Genomic DNA, 19,039 nt, shown 5'->3' on the forward strand with positions numbered 1-19,039 from the left:
TTCTTCTCACCACATGGTATTGTAAAGTGGATAAACACAACTCAGCTTAAAGTAAAACCCAGTACAACTCAATTTAGGAAGATCAGAATTAATCATTCAAAATTGACATAACTATTCCCACAGCAACCACACCTCTAAAACTCTGTCCAATTTATTTGTATGGTTTTCAGAGGTTAAGCCACAAAGTGGTAACTAGAACAAACATAATAACCTTGGGATACATAATTATATAAAAAAGAAACTGGAAAAATATGAACAGAAAAATACATTTTGAAATGTAATATCAGTTAATTTTATGATTAATAAACTTGCAAGTTCATCAGATGGGAAATATTGAATTACTTTCTAAGATCATGCTGCTTTCCTTAAAATAAATGAGATTTTTTTTGCCTGTCTTGTCTATTTTAAATTGGGAAAAGGCTGTTTTTTATTAGTTGTTTGTTCAGTGCTTAGCATAGATGGGGCCTAGATCTCAGCTGGGGCCTCTAGATGCTATTGCAATATAAATTATAATTATTTATATAATTAACCATATGTGTCTAAACAGAGTATGAAAATTATGGGGTCTCTTCTAAACACAGGGTAAAATCCAAGCCCATCGAAATCAATGGCAAAACATCGACTGACTTTAACGGGGCCAGGATTTCACTCTGGATGTCTGCATAACTCACATTAGCACAGCATGGTGTTGGGGTGCACTGCTCTTGGCTAAATTCTGCTCAGTTATACTAATATACATCTGAAGTTACTCTACATATGTCAGTGGAGTCAAACCAGGGTAACTCTGGAATAAATGAGGGCAGAATTTGACTCTTTCTTTCAAATGACATGTAAAACCAAGGGCCTTGCCCCACTGATGAGCATTATAGACCGCACAGCATTTTTCATAGCTGCAAGGCATTAGCTCCGGTATCCCGGCCAAAATCCAGCTTAGGTATTAAATAAAATAATATTTTGTATTTACACATCAACGTTCATGTGAGGTGGGTCTGATTCTTCCCATGTTATACATAGGGCAACTGAGGCACAGAGAGGATAAGTGACAGGCCCACAGTCACATAGCGCATCAATGGCAAAGCCAGGTATTAGAATCCAGGTGTCCAGACATTCCGTCTTTCGATTTATCTACATGATCATAGCCATCCAAAACTGCATTTTGCCTTTTTGAGACTGACAACTTTATTTTTGGTTGGATCAACTAGCCTTCACTCTGTCCTAAAATGTGTAATGTGGCTATTTCTGTCACGTGTTGCCATGATTCAGTCCAAAGACTGATGAAGTAGTTTGTGAATAGTTTGTGTATCAGTTTGCTAGGTAAATGATCCTTTTGAAGGAAAGGTGTGTTATAACTGCAAAAGATTATTATGGGAGTTAAATTGTGTGTATATTAGGGGGCAAAATGTATCCAAGAGGCGCATGAAGGATGCAATTATTTGCAAGACATTTTTATGGATATCTAAGAAATGAACTGAATCATCCAATGACACTATAATGCATTTCCAGTATTGAGCACAGAAAAATTTATTTACAGAGATTTTCAAATACAAACATAATAGCACATTTATATATATATTTTTTTTTACAAAAATGAATATTGAAATAATAAACATGGTACAGCACAATACAACAGCCTAAATGTAACACGACAAAAATCTATATCTGGAAGAAGTTTCCCATTAGTTTTACGTAACCAACAATCCCCTACAGAACCATGAGTGGAATTCTCAATGGACTACACGATGTCCATTTACTACCCTTCATAAGAATCTGACAGGCAACGCCCCTACGTATGCTGAGTAAAATGTTGCATTTCTGTAATAATGCTGAAAACACAGAAGCTAAATAAAAATTCTATAGGGTTGAATAAGCAGTGAATAAATGTTTTAGGAAAAAGTGTATAGAGAGTATACAAAATACCGTTAAAGTGGCTTATTGGTCCTTTTATTAGGTTTAATGTATAGTTTAAAAAGTGGTATAACACTGAATATTAAACCATCAAACGAATTAAAAAAAAAAAAAGAAAGAAAAAATGCACCAATAAGTTTGCATTTTATTCGTTTTGTGCCATGGTCTATACGTGTGTGTGTGTATGTGTGTGCGTGTGCACACACGCACACTTTCAGGAGTGTTGTGCTGTAGGGGGAGCTTTGAAAGTTTATACCCTACCCAAAATATTTTCACCAGTCTTTCAGTTAATTGGTGCACCAAGACCTTCACAATTTACCAAAGAGGAGCATTCCTTGTTCATAAAGTTACATTCTTCTAGAGCAGACCAGAAACATACTCTGTCAAGCAAGAACTGCCCATCCCTCCTGAGAGTCGCAGCGTTTGGTCCATCTTTCCAGGCTCCCCCCCAGCCCGCTATTCACAGTGTCACCTCACGGCCTTGACCACATCCACTCTCATTTCATAGTGACTGTTCTGCAGTTATGAGATAGAGCACTTTTTTCAGAAGAAGAAGTCTGCACGTCACACTCAAAGCTCATTCGTTCTCTAAACTGGACTCTCAGGCCGCCAGCCTCAGTAAGGGTACTGTTTTTGTTTCTTTCCAGAGAAGCAGGCCAACCAAGTGCAGATTAACATAGCTGCAGCCGCTCCTCCTCCGGTGCAGTAGTAAGCCCAGCCAATTTCACAAGTACCTAAAATGAACAAACAAAGGGAACAATGTTTTATTCAGGAGGAGAGGTTTGCTTTCATCAAAACTTTATATGCTCTTTCCTTTTGGAGCAGTAAAAGGGAAATGAAAACAGAAGTAACCAAATATAGCACACAGTGCTGTGTATTTTATCCCCCTGTATCAATATTGGTGGTTTCATTCTCCTTGAAAGCAACTTAAATTTACAGTCTTTACCCAAAATCTCCCTATTATGGTAGAAGGCAGCCAGATATCAGTGCTATCTAATCTATTTAGGTATCCATCAATTTGATGTCTGAGCGTACTGGAACTTCCTTGCTTTTTAAAAAAAATTTAAAATTAAATGTAATGCTAATGCAAGATACTAGAAGACTGTAAATATCCCAGGGCAGTGACTACATCATCTTATGCATTTATGCATTTAACACAATGGGGCTTTGTCTTGCCTGGCACTTCTTAGCATTATTTTAAAATGTGAAACTGTAAACATGGCCATCTGAAAAAGGTACCAGTCATTAAATGATAGAGATCCACACAATCCTGTCTAAAGTATAGCTAATTAGAATGTGCATAAGCACTTCACCATCCTTTATCTATTTACAATTTAGATTTATTACACAGTATTTATACAGAGAGAAAGTCTGCGTTGGGCTGTGGACTTGATCCAAATTGGTAAAGCTTAGAGAACCTATCTACGCAGCATCAAATCCAACAGGGAATCTGGGCTATTGCCAAGGGAATATAAAACTCTAGAGCTCTTTTTTTTTTCTTCCCCCTTGAGTAGTTGTGAATAGAGGCAGTGAGCCAAATTCATCCTTGGTCTGACTTCTAGCTTGTGAAAAAAGGAGTTGATTCACAGGGCCCCCCACACCCTGTTACTAGCTCAGGATAGTCAGTGAACCAAAAAGAGCAGATCTGTCTGCTGGAGTAAGTGTGCAGTTCATGGGTTTTAGCGTGGTAACTTCCATACCCTTTAACAGAAGGTAGACAACTAAAACTACACCGGCCACTTCCAAAATGTAGTTTATACGAGGCTGTCATAATAAAAAAAAAAGAAGGACTTATACTTCTTTCTTTAAAGGAATGCTTCTAAAACAACAACATTTATAAAACTGTATGACATTTCACACTGCAAGAATGCCCCAGTCTACTGAACCATTTCCCCAAAGAAGGAAACTCCACGAGTTATGGATGGTTCCACCAAATAGAGAGAACATTGCCTTAAACAAGCATGGCAATGTTCTTGCTTGTGATCTGCAAATGACTGGTCCTTTATTGCCTTTTTACATAATGAAACAGCAAGTCAATCTGAGTGTGTTAGGCTGCTAGTGAAGAGAAACTTTAAAAAGTGAAAAGTATCATCAGAGTGGATTCCTTTGGGCTTCAAAGAAGTTCCAAGCACAACCAAGAGGCTGCTTTTTATTGCCCTGAGATGCAGTGCTCCTTGTAGAGTTCTGTCCACCTATATTTAGTTCACCCAAACACGGAATATTCAGTTAGAGGATTTGGTTTGTCTACAACCCTTTCAAGAAACTAAAGAAGCAAAACCATTTAAATTGTTCCCTTTCGCTGTCTATAATGGCTCGTCAGACAAGCCACCAACCTTCCTTTGGTTGGCAAATAGCTGTTTTCAGTGCAAGGCAAAACTACACTTGACAGTTAAAGTAGAGGTTGCTGGCATTGAAAATAGGTTAGTAGCGGAGCAGACAGCCTCGCCACCTGCCAAATCCAGAGAGAGAGAGAAGTTGTGGGGCTGGTTTCCACAGCAGCCAGAAATCAGAAGGGTGGATTTTTTAAATGTTGTTTTGTTTTCTTGGTTTCTTTTTGTGCACTACAGACAGCTTTTCAGTGATCTTTGGGTTGTTGCGGCAAAGTACTCGTTCCCACTCAGTTCTGGAACTTTTACATGTCTCCTCTGAAATCACTGCATGAATCGTCTTCTGCCCGTGTCCTAATTGGTCTGAAAATTGTAATGAAGTTCTAGCCTGCCAACTAAAACGACCCCTACAGTTCCATTGCAAGTTGCCTTTTCCTGTGCCAGTCAAACGGGAGAAATACTCAGTGGGCCAAATCCAGAGGTCGATTTGCTCTGTGTCATGGAGCTACCTGTAGAGCCCTGTGACCCAGTTTGATTCCACAGATGAACAGTACAACCAGAAGTCTGAAGGGGAGGAAGGCGCTCATGTGTGGCTATTCTCTAGCCCCAAACCTCTTCTCCTGACCAGGGTATGGAGTCCATGAATACAAGCCCTTATGCCCTTGGGGATGATGTTTGGGAGCCACGGCATGCACAGAACCATCACAACTCTGTTGCGGGGGGGCCAGGGAAGAGGAGTGGGGGGAGATTCCCTCTGTGGTACAGAGGAACTTAAAGGGAACCACACAACCTGAGATCGCCACCAGCTCTGTTTTCATGGCACCCTCACACACACTTTGAATGGTGGTAGCAGGGGGCCCCCTTCCCTCTCATAGAGACTAGAGGTATGAGGCCTCTTCCTCCCTCCAGGAGCAGCAGCAGGGGCCATCCTTCACCCTGGAGCAGCAGGGCTGACAGCAAGTGTCCCCTCTGCCCTCTAGAAAGGCAGGGTTGGAAGCTGGTTACCCCCAGTTCTTACCCCAGCAGCTGGGGTGTACCTGGGCAGGTGGGTCAGGCTGCAGTCCTGCCATACAGTTTCCAGGCACACACAACAATCTATTGGGGTGGTGTTGGCACCACTCCCAGCACAGCAGATATTGGAGTTAAGACCCTATTCAGATGAATGGGAAGCTCTCACCTCTGAGAGCAATTGTGTCAAGCTATCTGCAGGACTCAGGCAGACACCATAGCCCTGTTAAACTTGTTTAATGTTTGTCAGGGTTTTTGTCACAATCCAGAGGACTGGAAACCTTTTTCAAAAATGTGAGAGCTGAGATTCTGACCCAATCAGATGACTTGAGGGGCTGGGGCCCTATGCATTGGCGTATACAGCCTATGCCTTAATCTGGCCCTGGGAGGGCAGCCAGAATGAGGGACTTGCTTGGTCCCACTTTTGTAGCTACACCATGGGGATTAATACCAGCCTAGGGTGTTAGTGGCCTCTGTGAAGCCTGTGTGGGACCAGAATCCTTGGAGTGCTGCTAAAGGGTGGGAAGCTCGGCTGAAGGAGGACTTTAGCCACCAAATCCCAGAAAAAGGTCTGAGTCCCACTGTGAAGCAGCTGTGGAGATCCTTCAACTCCCCTACACCATGGCTAATCTGGCTGGTGCAGAGTCTAACGTAAGCATTTAACCTGCCCATGCTCCCATATATAATATGGCCGAGCATATTCCAGTATGTGTTCCTGACTACTGACAGATATAGTCCTTTCATCCTAAAGTAGCCCGAATTCCTTTCCAATCTACCGTCCCACCAGAATAAGCTTATTTGCACATCTGAAGGAGAATCTGCAACCTGATAACAGTGCATAGTAATATCACAAAACAGTTTAGTACGCAAAGTGGAGAAGAAACTTGTAAGCAATGGAAAGCTCAAGTAGAATTCAGGCAAGCAGAATGCAGTCACTAAGGTCAGAATGTTTCTCTGTGTTCTCGGGCTATTGAAGAGGAAGTGGGAAGCTGGTTATATATATTATATTCTGCTATATTACTTTGTGTGTTTTCACCCTTGGGATCGGTGCCCAGAGATGATGATAGGCGCATGTAGCTGGTTTTTACAACAGAGAACTCTTATCTAATAACTATTGCTTGTATATGGAAAAATCCATTCTTTTGCCTCTACACAAGCATAACAATTTCAGATGGGATTTTCAAAAGAAGTCTATTTGAAGCTGGCAGATCACGTGCCAAATCACGCCAAGGCCCCTAGGCCTCACTGAACACCGATAAATGCGTATCTGGAAACTAATCCGACTCACCCTGTGTGTTAGTACTGTTAAAATAGGCATTAGATTTATAGAGATGTGCTTAGTGTTTGGAGTGTATGAAATGCTTGTGAGCTGCTGCATGCATTAATCTCACTTATCATATCTGTACCTCATGTTATAAGGTAATATTTAAGTGTTTGCTTTGTAACTATAAAAGTTTTTTGCTATGAAACTGGGAACCCTGCCAGTGAGGAGAGAAGCATTACTGAGTGTGAAATAATAGTTTACCGTAAGAGGTGTCATCTCCTGCCCCAACAAAAGAAGGCCTAAAGACACCAGACGAACCATCGTGGAACGTTAGCAGATAAAAGACTTTCTTGGTTGCTCCTCCTACACCCATGAACAGGGGACATGTACAAATCCTTGTCCCATCGCAGTTTGAGCTCTGGAGGAAGGGAATAAAAATCCCTGACCAGAAGGATCTGTATCTTGGAATTTGGAGACAGCAATATTTCTAAGCATAGGCAAGGGATCCCCAAGCTGCTTAGGTTGGGTTATCCCTAAGGACATATATAACTTGCACATAACTGCAGCTTCTATTACTTTTTGAAACCTAAGACTGTAACTCATTTGTTTGTGTATTTGTACCTGTAAATAACTCTTACTTCTATTTCCCAGTTAATAAACTTTTAGTTAGTTTATTACAGAACTGGCTACAAGCATTGTCTTTGGTGAGAGAGCTAAGGTACAATGACCTGTGGTAAGTGACTGGTCCTTTGGAACAGGGAGTAACCTGAATATTGTTGTGATTTTTGGTGTAAGGGATCATCTGTCACAAAGGCAGACTTGCCTGGGATTGCCCAAGGGGACTGTCTGTGACTCCATGTCAAGGCTGCTACAACGCTTAAGGAGTTCACACTGCCCTGGTTTGGAACAGTCTGCCCTGAGGTTGGCACCCAGGTTCATGAGCCACTCAGACAGCTTGACAAAGCCTCAGAAAGATGGGTGGCTAAATCTCTGAGCTCTGTTTGAAAATCCCTGTATTCATATTTAATTCACTTTCTGGGGGGCCACTGACTGCTCTGGAAGGGTGACGGTCTCCATCTAACAGTTCTTTTCGATCACTAACTACTTCTAGGCTGTGTCTCCTAAAACAACAAAATAAGAATTCTATCACTGCCTTGTGAAATGTCACTTTTCCCTTTGTGATGATCCCGAATACCGAGTGTGCTGACTGTCGTGCTACTTTAAAAGGACGGGGACCAAAGATTCACCTGCTGGGATCATTCAGAATGTCTCAGTCATGCCCTAAAATAAAGAGGAAGGAATACGGAGACTTGACTTCTGCATGGAGTGAATTGAACTTTTGAACCTTGGCAAAGGATAAGGGGGAGACATATAGTGAGGACTATGTTTATATGTGATGAGCTAACTGCTAGACCAGTGTCACAGCATTGCTCAAGAAATAAAGGACGCACATTCAACCTTGGACTTGGCAAGCCATGGTTTTCTCCTCACTGTGCTCCATTTGCCCCAAAGAACACCATCACCCACTTTGACGATGATACAAGGAATAGCAGGCAGCCTGCTGTTCTTTCATGCTCGCAAGTGAGCGGGGTCAAGTGGAACAAGTAGAGGGACAGGGAAGTACAGCAGGGTGGTTGAAAGAAAGTTGGGACACTGAGCTTGGCTTAGAGCAACAGTGATATGAAAATCAACCTGCTCATTATTCCCATGGAGTGTCAGAAGCAATGGGAGTCCTCTGCTAAAATACCTTGATTTATACTTGGAGGCTGCTGAATGGGGTAGCATTTGGGGCTGTAGCGCTGAAGAGGAGGGCTGCTGTTGGAAGGGGTGAAGTGATCTTTGTGGTATCCTAATTATAATTCTCAAGCCAACAATAAAACGCTTCTTACCTGCTGAAATTAATGATCATCTACAACAAATGGCCAAATGTTAGATTGAAACAACAGGACTCCCCTTGTAATCTTATATTTCATGAGGGGAAAAAATGCCCTAGTTTGTGTTTTTGCTCCAGTGTTTTCATTTTACTGCATGTACCTGCTATTTTAGTCCATTGCACCCTAAGGAAAGATTGTTGGTTGTCAATAATTGGGCAATTTAGCCACAGTTTAACCTGTGAAATGACTTTTGCTTCACTTTTCCATTAAATTCTCTCATTTAGAAGGGTGGTAAAGCTTTGTAAAAGGCACGATATAGAACATTCAGATGATTAGACTAGAGGCCAAATCAAACGGCAATACACTAGCAGAAATTATACACTTGAGAGCAAATACATTTAGTTCTCTTGATTTATATTTCTGTAGCAGTTATAACAGCAGCTACCATAATAGGGCCCTGATCCAGTAAAGCACTTAGTCACACACTGAACTTTTATCACAGTGACTTCAATGGGACTACTCACGTGCTGAAAGTTAAGCACATGTTTATGTGCTTTGCTGGATTGCAGCCTAAATTCATCCATCAGGTACAGTATTTTGCTTGGAGGGACTCTGCCTTGCTAAGCATTATAAATACTGTGTTTTTATTTGATATTCTCTGTTAAAATGAAAACTCTAAAAAAAAAAGAGCAAGGTCCACAATCCCATATGTAGGCAGTGGTTTTTGTTAGAGCTAGAAAAATATCAGGTGAACTAATGTGTATCTTTCCCCCCTCTACACTCAGAATCTTTGTGTGTGTGTGTGTGTGTGTGTGTGTGTGTGTGAGAGAGAGAGAGAGAGATAGCACGTGCAAGAATGCACATGTGGAGATGGCATGGTTCAACTTTTCATGATAACAGAATTTCTTCAAGGATCAAAAATGTTTAAAATACCTTCCTAACTAAGTAGAATAGTTCCAGAGGGGTAGTCGTGTTAGTCTGTATACAGCAAAACCAACGAGAGTTCTGTGGCACTTTAAAGACTAACAAATTTAATATTTGCAGGCATGAGCTTTCGAGAGACTTCAGCTCTCTTCTTCAGATGCACTAATACAGAAAACAGGTAAGATGCCTCTGTGTTACCTATTTTCTGTATTAGTGCATCTGAAGAAGAGAGCTGAAGTCTCTCGAAAGCTTATGCCTGCAAATGTTAAATTTGTTAGTCTTTAAAGTGCCACAGAACTCTCGTTGTTCTTCCTAACTAAGTAAATTGTCATGCATCATAGCTGGCTGTTCTGGAATGATGCTGGACTCAAAGCCTTATACAGAGTTTTCTACAACAGTATTTACCTTCCAGTTCAGGACAGAGGAAGGGGCTCAGGCAGCAGGAGGAGCTGGGGATTCATTGTTGTGCTGGTGCTGCATACTCACTGGTCATTTGAAAGCTTCTAGTTTGGCCGGTGTTTCTTTTGGCAAGGAAGTTGATAGGGAACACAAATAATGGGAGTGACTGGTCTTCTGACTGGTCAGTGGGGCAGTACCGTCCATGAATAGCCAAGGCAAGATTGGAGACAGTCAGCGAGACATTTTTTAAAATAGGGCTTAATAGTACTGAAATTTGGGGGGGAGAGAGGATGGATTGAAATCTGTTTGGGGATTAACCCTGAAGTCACAGCTCTTAAATGTATACCAGAGGTGAACAAAGGGGGGCAGAGTGGGGTGCATGGAACATTTCCCTCCTTACCACCTTTGCCCAGTACAGCAGATAGAAACAATTACAGCCCAAGCTCCACTAGAAGCAAAGACAGTTCAGGACTAGGATCCCTTTGGATTGGAGAGCAGGGAGGATTAAGAAGGAAGCAGGGTCACATCCAATCAGTGAAGCTGGCTGGCTGTGAAGGTAGCACACACTACACTGCACCCTCCGTAGGGGTGGACTTGGAGCTACAGTAACCAGGATCTCTGAGTGACATGGTGTCTAGTGCATCCTGGTGGTTGCCCTGGGGTAGTCTCTTGCTGCACAGCTCCTTACTCAGGGCTGTGACTCAGTGGTATAATCTGGTCCACAATGGGAAAAGTGACCACAACACAAAGCTGCAGGGGTGTCCTGCCTGTCATGAGGATTATGGGGTCTGTCATTTTAGCAGCTTTTTAAGATATATCTCCATGCTTTTTTGCATGAGTGAATAAATGGTCACGTCAAGTGAATGAATAGATTGAGTGACTGGCTGAGCCAATAGTGGTGCAGATTTCACTGGCTCTTAGAAGAAGAGTCCATCTGAAGGTGCAGATGAGATCAGTAACAACACTGCAGGGATACAAAGCACTAGATTCTTGGACTGGTAATGGGGATCCCAAGAATGAAACCATTACGCCGGTGCCGGATGAGCAGGATAAGATAAGATAACAAGGGGCAGGAAGATGTGAGATAAAATTTGTTACATAAAAGAAATCAAAGAATGGGAGGGGAAAATGGGCACTAGCTTCAGACCCAAAGCAAACCAGCAAGAAAGATCTGTAGAAACCTAATTCTGCAGTGATGGTTCAGTTTACTGCAAAACACATGACTTTTCCTAATTTCTGCTCTGATTCCCATGGACATGATATTGTTCCATAACGCCCTGGCTTTCCCCCAAATGTATCGGGACAAATATGAAACAGAGTTAATACAGGCAGCTAGAGCAATGCCAATCCCTGATCTACCATAGGGATCCACTTGGGGTCCATATACATAAATCCAGTTGCAGGACTGGGACTTTAGTATGCTTTCAACTCTATAAAAATATCATCACAAGTACTTAAGGCATTCTTGGAAATACACGTGATTTGTATCTAAAATATCCAATAAATGAAATGTATGAAAACTCCAGAATATAGGAGTGTCTGGGATATTCACCTATTAAGTTAACTGCAAGACCTAAATTAAGACCTTACTTTTTCTTTCTTTATTACTGTTGATATTAATTAAACTTGCACTGGGCTAGAAGCCTGGAGAACTTGGCAGATATTAATAACTTATCTTTAAGTAGGATCCACTTTCTAAGACAAAGAAAAAAAGATTTGAGAATTATTCCAACTGAGGAATACAGTGCTACAAAGCATACAGCAAATACCACTGATTAATCCACTAATCTAAAAACTCCTCTAACTAGAAACCTTGTGAAGCAACTCTAGTTACCTGCTTTGCATGAGAGTCCAGTACTAGAAGAGAGTGTGAAATAATTTACACAGTGTGTTTGTTTTTTTTAAAATCAGACACTTAAATGAGGAGTGAGATGATGAGAGATATAGGGACTGCAGTTGTGAATGTCACAAAACTAATGGAAAAGATAATCAGCTAATAAAGAAGAGAATCTGATTATTTTGAAAGGAAACCAAGAAGAATTCAAGAATTGAAGATTCTTCTTCTCTACACAGCGAGTTAATGACATGTAAAATGAGCTACCCCAGGCAGCAGTAGAAATTACAATCTGGAATGCATTCAGAAAGGAGTTAGATAGGTACAGGGGAAAAGGCAACAATATAAAAGGTACAAACTACAGCTTAGTGAATAATTTGGAACAACTAATGTATTTGCTGAACTTTGCCTCTCTCTAACCCTGGAATATTGATGATTTTCTCAAAATTATTTGAACATTCCCCCTCATTTTTAAAAAGATGGCATCCTATTTAATATCTGAAACTTGAGCTATGCTGCTTTCTTGCTCCAAGAAACCAATAGCAAATGGGAAGGGAGGTAGTTCTTGAGACACACTTTGTTAGGATGTGGACCACCCTCTGAGCATGTTTAAGAACCCTTGACCTATAGCTCAAACATGTTCATAAAAGTGTTCATGGATCCATTCTGAATGAATAGCAAATTTGTAAAAAATCTCAGTCTGTTTGTAGATAACTTGTGAACAGAAGTCAGATTTCTGACTGTTCATGAAAAATAGTTTCAAAACCTTTAATTGTTAATAGTGTTCAATAAGGGAGATGATTATTGGGGAGGCCCATACCCCTACCTGCCCCCCTTCCCATACACTCACTTGTGCACACCCGGGGTGTTCTAACAAATATCCTGGTTTCTAAATTTCTTCTCAACGCTCAGCCAGGATGTTGAGATGATGCCATCTAGGGCCAATTAGCTACTTGAAAAAGCTGTTCTTTATTTGGTGTTTTCCAAAAGAGATGACTTTTGTGTTCTTTAGTAACTGTATAGTTTGTTTGTAAAGGCAATTTACTATAATAATTATTTTAAGGCAATCATGTCTATCAGTTAAATAGTTCTCTTATGATCCTCTCTTCCAACCCTCTGAAAGCAGCAAAGGGAAATTACAATAAAGCCCTTAAAGAAAAACATCTCTTGACAGAAAGAACTTTTGGGATATTTAGAAAGAAGTTTAGACGTATGCCTAGCACAGGACAAGAACCACAGTGCTGTCTGTGATGGAGGGGGGTGAGATATAACTCTATCAAATTCTGAAGTCAGTATTATACCTGTATTGAAATATTGGCAGTGTGACCACATTTGTTTGGACTTGTCCAGGGGCAGTCTATTATGTTGCACTCCAGATAGCTGCCCTGTTCAGGAAAGATGTTTGACTCATCATGGAAAGGCCATCGCTGAGAGCCATCAAGGGACTAACACTTTGATTGACTCAACTACTGGCCCATCCACATGGTACAATGCTCTTTCTAGACAGCAACCTGCAAGAGGGCAGGCAAGCATGATTTGAGCATTTGGTCCAGAGATGGAGGCCCTATTTAAGAACAGGGTTGTGCACTGTTCAGTGGCCGACCATCAACACATGTAAGGAGGACTTTTAGGACTTTAGAGACTCTGCCCATCCTGAAAAACTGATGCCCGATGGACTCACAAGAGGGGGCAAGATCAGACTGGGGAAGTGGGCATCTTATTTTCAAAGATCTGTAACTTACATGTTTTAAGAGTACAGTCACTATGGTTAAGAAATTCCTTTGCTAAACCTGTGCTCCTTGCTCCATGTTGTCCTCCAAGGGGTTAAACTGGTAAGTCCAGAGAGCCCACAACCTAGGCAGAACTCAGGGGGACCATGTGTCAGTGACTGGAGGCTCAGGAGGTCTGACTCCAGTTTCAGGACCAAGAGAAGCTGGACTACAGCATCCCACATCAGAAGAAGGGGTGTCCAGATAAGGTGTCTGAGCCAAGGAGCATGCCTTAGAGTCCCAGAGTGAGAAACTGACTAGCTTCTATCCCAAACCCAGCTGTCTTGGAAGCACGTGGGACTCAGCAATTGGATCCACTCACAACAGACCGTATGGCATGAGGGGCAGGGGACTGGGTCATTTTGTAACACTCTCCACTGAAAGCCTGGCAAGCCTTTGCAGCAGCATGCATCTTCCATGCAGAGGCATGCACAAGAGAGGGAAGGCAGGGGCATGGGCCTCCCCAATACCTGGTGGGGGCCCAGAACTCCTCTAGCCCCAGGGTTGCGGCAGGAAGCGTGCGCTCTTCTAGCTGACAGCAACTTCGGCCCCAGGGCAGGAACACTATTTCAGGAGGTGGGGGGGGGGGCCAGGCTGAGTTTCTTACCACAGATGTACACACCCAACCACAGCCAGAGCTCTTAGCTACTGCGCTGAACAGCCAGATCCCCTTCTCCAGGAGCCAACGTTCTCCAGAGCTCCCCCACACTGCCCCTTTCTCTGCCACCACCAATCAGCAGCTCAGACAATACTGAGTGACAATCCTTCTAACCAATAGTAGCAGGGCAATGAGCAGAGCCTCTAGGGATGGGACAGGCAAGGAAAGGACCAACTGAGGGGGGAGTACCGGGTCCCTGTGATGGTGAGAGCACAGGGTACTCTGTGGTGGGGGTGGGTATTAGGGGGGAACACAGTGTCTCCAGCGGGGCCACAGCAGGGAGAGCAAGCTCCTTCGGCCCCAGGACTGGAGTGGGAGCACAGAACATGCCCATCCAAAAGGGGTCAAATTTTTCTGCGCATGCCCCTGCTTCCATAACATGCCTCACAAAAAGGAAATGCACGTGTCTGAAGAGCTCAATCGGCCAAAGCAAAGTGAACAAGAAGCAGAGGCTCCACCAGTATATCTTAGAGAACCGATAGAGAGAGAAGATGCTAAGAACATCTCATCAAGACCTTTTTCTTCTAGTTAAATCTTTGAAGGCTCAAAGCAATGGAGCACGGCCGGTTTGAGATTATTGTTGCCTTTATTTGCAAAGGCTAAAGCTCGCACATTTAAAAACAAAAAGTTGAACTAGAGTCCATAGTGCAGTAAAATACAAGCGAACATCAATGAATGGGACAAGAGCGTCTGAAGGATGCTCTATAATATCTATGATCACAGAACAGAAAACAGTTGAGCATTGGAAGATACCATGAAATCTAACAAATTGTGCAATAATCTACCAAGAAAAGTAGTGAGAGCCTCATTTCTGGAAACATTGAAAACTACGGTGAACAAAAACAGTTGATAACATAAATATATTTTCTAGCGGTCAGTCCTGAAATCTCACTAAATGCCAGCCGAGGCTCAGGTTTGCAAGTCAAACTGAATGTGTGGGAGTATTTTTTAATCATTTATAGCTGATGAAAAAATCATTTTGGTGTCACCTCTGGTGGATTTGTATAAATAGGCATATATTACCTCTTTAGAGATTCCGTTCAGAAATAGTCTTGGAGGTGATTGTCAAAAACACAAAAGGCAATTAATAATGATACAACCTCGATCTTACATAGCACTTTGCATCAGTACATCTCAAAATGCTTTACAAAGGAGAGTTAGTATTATTATTGCCATTTTACAGATGGGGAAACAGGCAGAAAGAGAAGGTTGCCCAGCAGGAGAGTGGTAGAGGTAGGAATAGAACCCATGTCTTCGGAGTCACAATCTAGCATGCTACTCAAGGGACCCAACTCCCACTGACCAGCAAACACCCTTGGGTGTCTTACTCCTATTTCTCCTGTTGAAAATCTCCTCTTACACATACAGACTCCCCCGGCTTTTAAGCAAGGCTGCAGCATTTCAGAGGCTTTTCACAAAGGTAGTTTAGATTTTGCAAAATGTAAAGGTTGTTGCAAGTTTTTTGCATAGTCCGAATTTTAATGCAAAGGCCTTATGATTCTTGACAAGATCTCACCAAACTGTCAAACACTTCTCTGCTGGGAATTTCACTCTTCAGATGCTGCTCCTGTGTGATGTGCTGGTGTTTTCTTAAGTACCTCATCTAGCTAAGACAAAATGAAATGTGCTCGAAACTGTTTGGATGAGATACTTTTAAAGAAAATTACTTGCTAATTGCTCTTGCTGTAAATATGATCCTGTATATCTGAATCAATTTAACTTCTTTCAGCTAGCAGCTCAGAACCACAATGTGCATCACAATGGACTCTGATCTTGATCGAGGCCTTTTGCAACTCCACAATATAAATAATAAATGATAACATCATATGCTGCAACAGGAGATGAGAATGCCTTTGAGCCTTCCCTATAAATATGTAGAACAATAAGACAATCCCTTGGCACTTACACTTTTTGCTTATGACTTGTGTATTGTTTGTGCCAATGAGATTAGCCTGCAACCAAATGCTAATTTAGATAATTTATTATCGTAGCCTTCTTTCCGATTGACAAAAATCAGTGCATGAATCTAGTATACTATATCTACATATACACCCCAGTCTGTCTGTCTGTCCATCCAGTTATCTAGGTTATCACGCCATCCTCCTTTCCACAGAAGCTGAGTCCCTGGATGTTACTTGATCAATGATAGGACTACATCGATTGTACTTGCCCATATATATTTAGTTAAAACACAACTCCATTTGTGTAAGGATTGATCTGTACCAATATTTTCTTTTGGTTGAAAAATGTTGTAAATTGTTACCCATCAAACACAACTGATTAAAATGCACTTGGACACCGTTCACTTTTAAACAAATTTCAAAGAAAGCAGCAAGCTATGGGACACTCCAGATAGTGCCAAGTCAGGCTTTCTGGAAAAATATACAAAAATCCACCTATATGTAAATTAAAAGCATGATTATTTGTCCTGCAGCCTTATTAAATGCCACTTTGAAATTTACATATAAGTGGGGTTTTGTTTTCCCTTCATAATATGGCCTATCTTGGCTGTATTCGGAGTGTCTGATTAGTCTCATGTCTTTGTCAATGTCCCTGCAGACATGGACAAGCACTTCTTATCTCATGCACCCACTAACGATCATGCTCTTTCTGGGTTTTTAGCATGGTTATTGTTTTCCCTATCTTTCTGTGTGCATAGTACATCTATATCATTTTGTATTTGGGATTGGGTTTCTTTTTTTTAAATCCACTTGATTCAGTGATTGTTAATTTCTGAAGATTTCTGGCTAACCTTGTCTTTCATGATGTAAAATTCAGCCACTTTTTTTTATCTCATGACTTTAAATCCCAGACTCACCAGCCCATTCTTCTTATCCACCCATCCTGAAGATCCAACACCAGGATCGTCATCATCTTTCTCCAGACCTCACCAGTCCTCCTCCCACTATGTGGTTCCCAGTTCCCTCTCCAGTTAACCCATTTTGCTTTGAACACAACAGGCGCCTCCTACAGTCACAACACATCCTGCTCAGCCTTTGCTGCTTCCTGTAGCTCATCTCCTGGCCCACGTTCTTTGCAGAAGCTCCAAGTCAATTCTGCCAGTCTCAGCAGTTCTCCAGTTGTTCTCTGCCATCATTGCATGTTGACTCAATTCCTCATTCATTTCTTCATTTGGTTTCTCATGTATTGTTCCTGCCACCACCTTTCTCTTCACCATCCTCAGAGGTATACAGATAGCTTCCTCCCTGGCTATTTAATTTGTCACAGACCAATGGGCCAGTGGCAGAAAACTTGGTTTAAATCCATTCAAATCTAGCCTAGAGAAGTTTACATTCCTAAAATGTTACTGTGGTGGAGTCCAAAAATAGCTTATTCTTGGCCCTTGTCCTGACGAGCAGAACCAGTCTGCTATTCATTTTATGAGTTATAACTCTACGTAGCTTGCGTAACGCACGTCAACTTACTAAAGCCTCTTCTACGTGCCGTCTCCACTATGTTGCGTCGACGGGAAATATGTTCCCGTCGACACAGCGCTAAGCCTTTTGAGGAGGTGTTTTAATTGAATCGGCTTCCGGATTGATTGAGCGAGTCTCCACTGCTGCTCAATCGATCTGGATAGATCAATCTGATGGCATCAAATTTGCCGCCGTCAATGTGTACATACCTTAAGACAAGTTTGCCAAATGCCATTTTGTTTCAAGCTTTCTCTTTTTGGGGAAGATAACAAAGAAGATTGTGCCAGGGTAACTCTGGGTTCATCGAGAATCACCTGACTTCCTGAATCCTAGAAACTGAGTTCACAACCTGGGTTGATAACTGCCGGTGAAGGAGGAATGCCAGGTGTCTGTGGATTTTATTAGAGCTATCAGTAGTCTTTGCTAAGATGTTGCTGATTTATCTGTGCGATTTGTTGTGGGTGGATGATTTTGGTGCCTAGAGTGCCGGAGTGAGAGAGAGAGTCCCATGGGCTTCCGTTCTGCCACCCCTTCTGACCACCCATATGTCTTCCAGGTGCTCTGGGTGCCTATGCTCGAGTAGCAGTTCTGATACCCTTGAAGAGGATGCAGCGGAGTCTCCTGCTCAGTGCCCTGACAGCTCTTTGCCCTTTCAGACAGCTAGCAGCTGAGAGAGTATTAGCCTGGAGCAGGAGCTCCGTTCCAACATGATTCTCGCTAGCCCCTGCACAAGGGTGAAAGTGACCGACGGCTCTCCATACACACGCACACTGCATACCCACTCAGACGCTGACAAGAATCTTTCCCACAGTGCGCACAGCTCATCTTTTTGTCTATATCATTGAAAGGCAACTGGCATGCGAGTCTGGAGGCAACCGGTCCCACCAATTGAAAAGTAAAAAGCCCATGATTGCTGCTTAAATCGAATTAAATATTCAAACGAAAGCAATAATTACTCAAATACGTCTTGAAACTTTGTGAGATTAATTTCTCTGAAACACCATTTTTGGCCCTAAAGGTATAATGAGAACATTAGCCTCTAATGATTAAATAAGAAAGCCTAGGCTTGGGTTATTGGTTATTGTAAGGTTTAAACGAAAAGAAATGAGCAATCTGGCTAATATGCAGCCCCAGCACTCCACGCCAACAGCCTGGGTAACTCAGCACCAACATCTACTGATTTAAATGTAAAAATGCAAAACCAAGCATTTAAATTCAGACAAGGTACAACGAAGAGAGACTTGGGGCAGATTTCTGGTCTCAATATAAACTGTTAGCTACTATGGTAATTAACAGTCAGCACGAACGGGACTCTTGTCAAGCTTAGGTATGCAGAATACATGCCTAACAGCCTCCAACTCCAGAAAATATGGTCAGAGTATCAAGCTTCACAATTATTATAATATGTCCCCAGTTCATATTCTTCATAGATTCCTGATGACAGATGAATGACAGATGAATTCTTTCAGGAGGGTTCTTCTATTGAATGTATTATTACCATAACCTGACTTATTCACATGCAAGGCTCCTGGGTCATGATCAAGGGGACAAGAGAGGGCAGGGGGTCTTCTAAACTCACTGAATTCACAACTCTCCCACCAAGGAGTTATTTAAACATAAAATTATTCTAGGAACTTCTTGTAGCCACTGCCATCAAAGAA

General features: G+C 42.0%; 1 protein-coding gene across 4 annotated transcripts in view; it reads right to left on the minus strand.

Moving 5' to 3' along the window:
- Positions 1–1,503: 1,503 nt before the first annotated feature.
- The window catches only part of LHFPL6 (LHFPL tetraspan subfamily member 6), a 191,417-nt gene continuing 173,881 nt past the window's right edge, over positions 1,504–19,039 (minus strand). For 3 of the 4 annotated variants that reach the window (XM_067563046.1, XM_067563044.1, XM_067563045.1), the window contains exon 4: positions 1,504–2,639. In XM_067563046.1, coding sequence (XP_067419147.1) covers positions 2,521–2,639 — 119 coding nt within the window. In that variant the 3' untranslated portion in view covers positions 1,504–2,520. Of the gene's footprint in view, positions 2,640–15,342; positions 15,570–19,039 lie in introns of those variants that run through there. The other variant, XM_067563047.1, reaches the window with a different exon arrangement.

Source organism: Emydura macquarii, unplaced genomic scaffold, assembly GCF_026122565.2.
Source record: "Emydura macquarii macquarii isolate MOO-44397 ecotype Brisbane River unplaced genomic scaffold, CSIRO-AGI_Emac_v2 contig_2473, whole genome shotgun sequence".
In the NCBI taxonomy this organism is placed as follows: domain Eukaryota; kingdom Metazoa; phylum Chordata; order Testudines; family Chelidae; genus Emydura; species Emydura macquarii.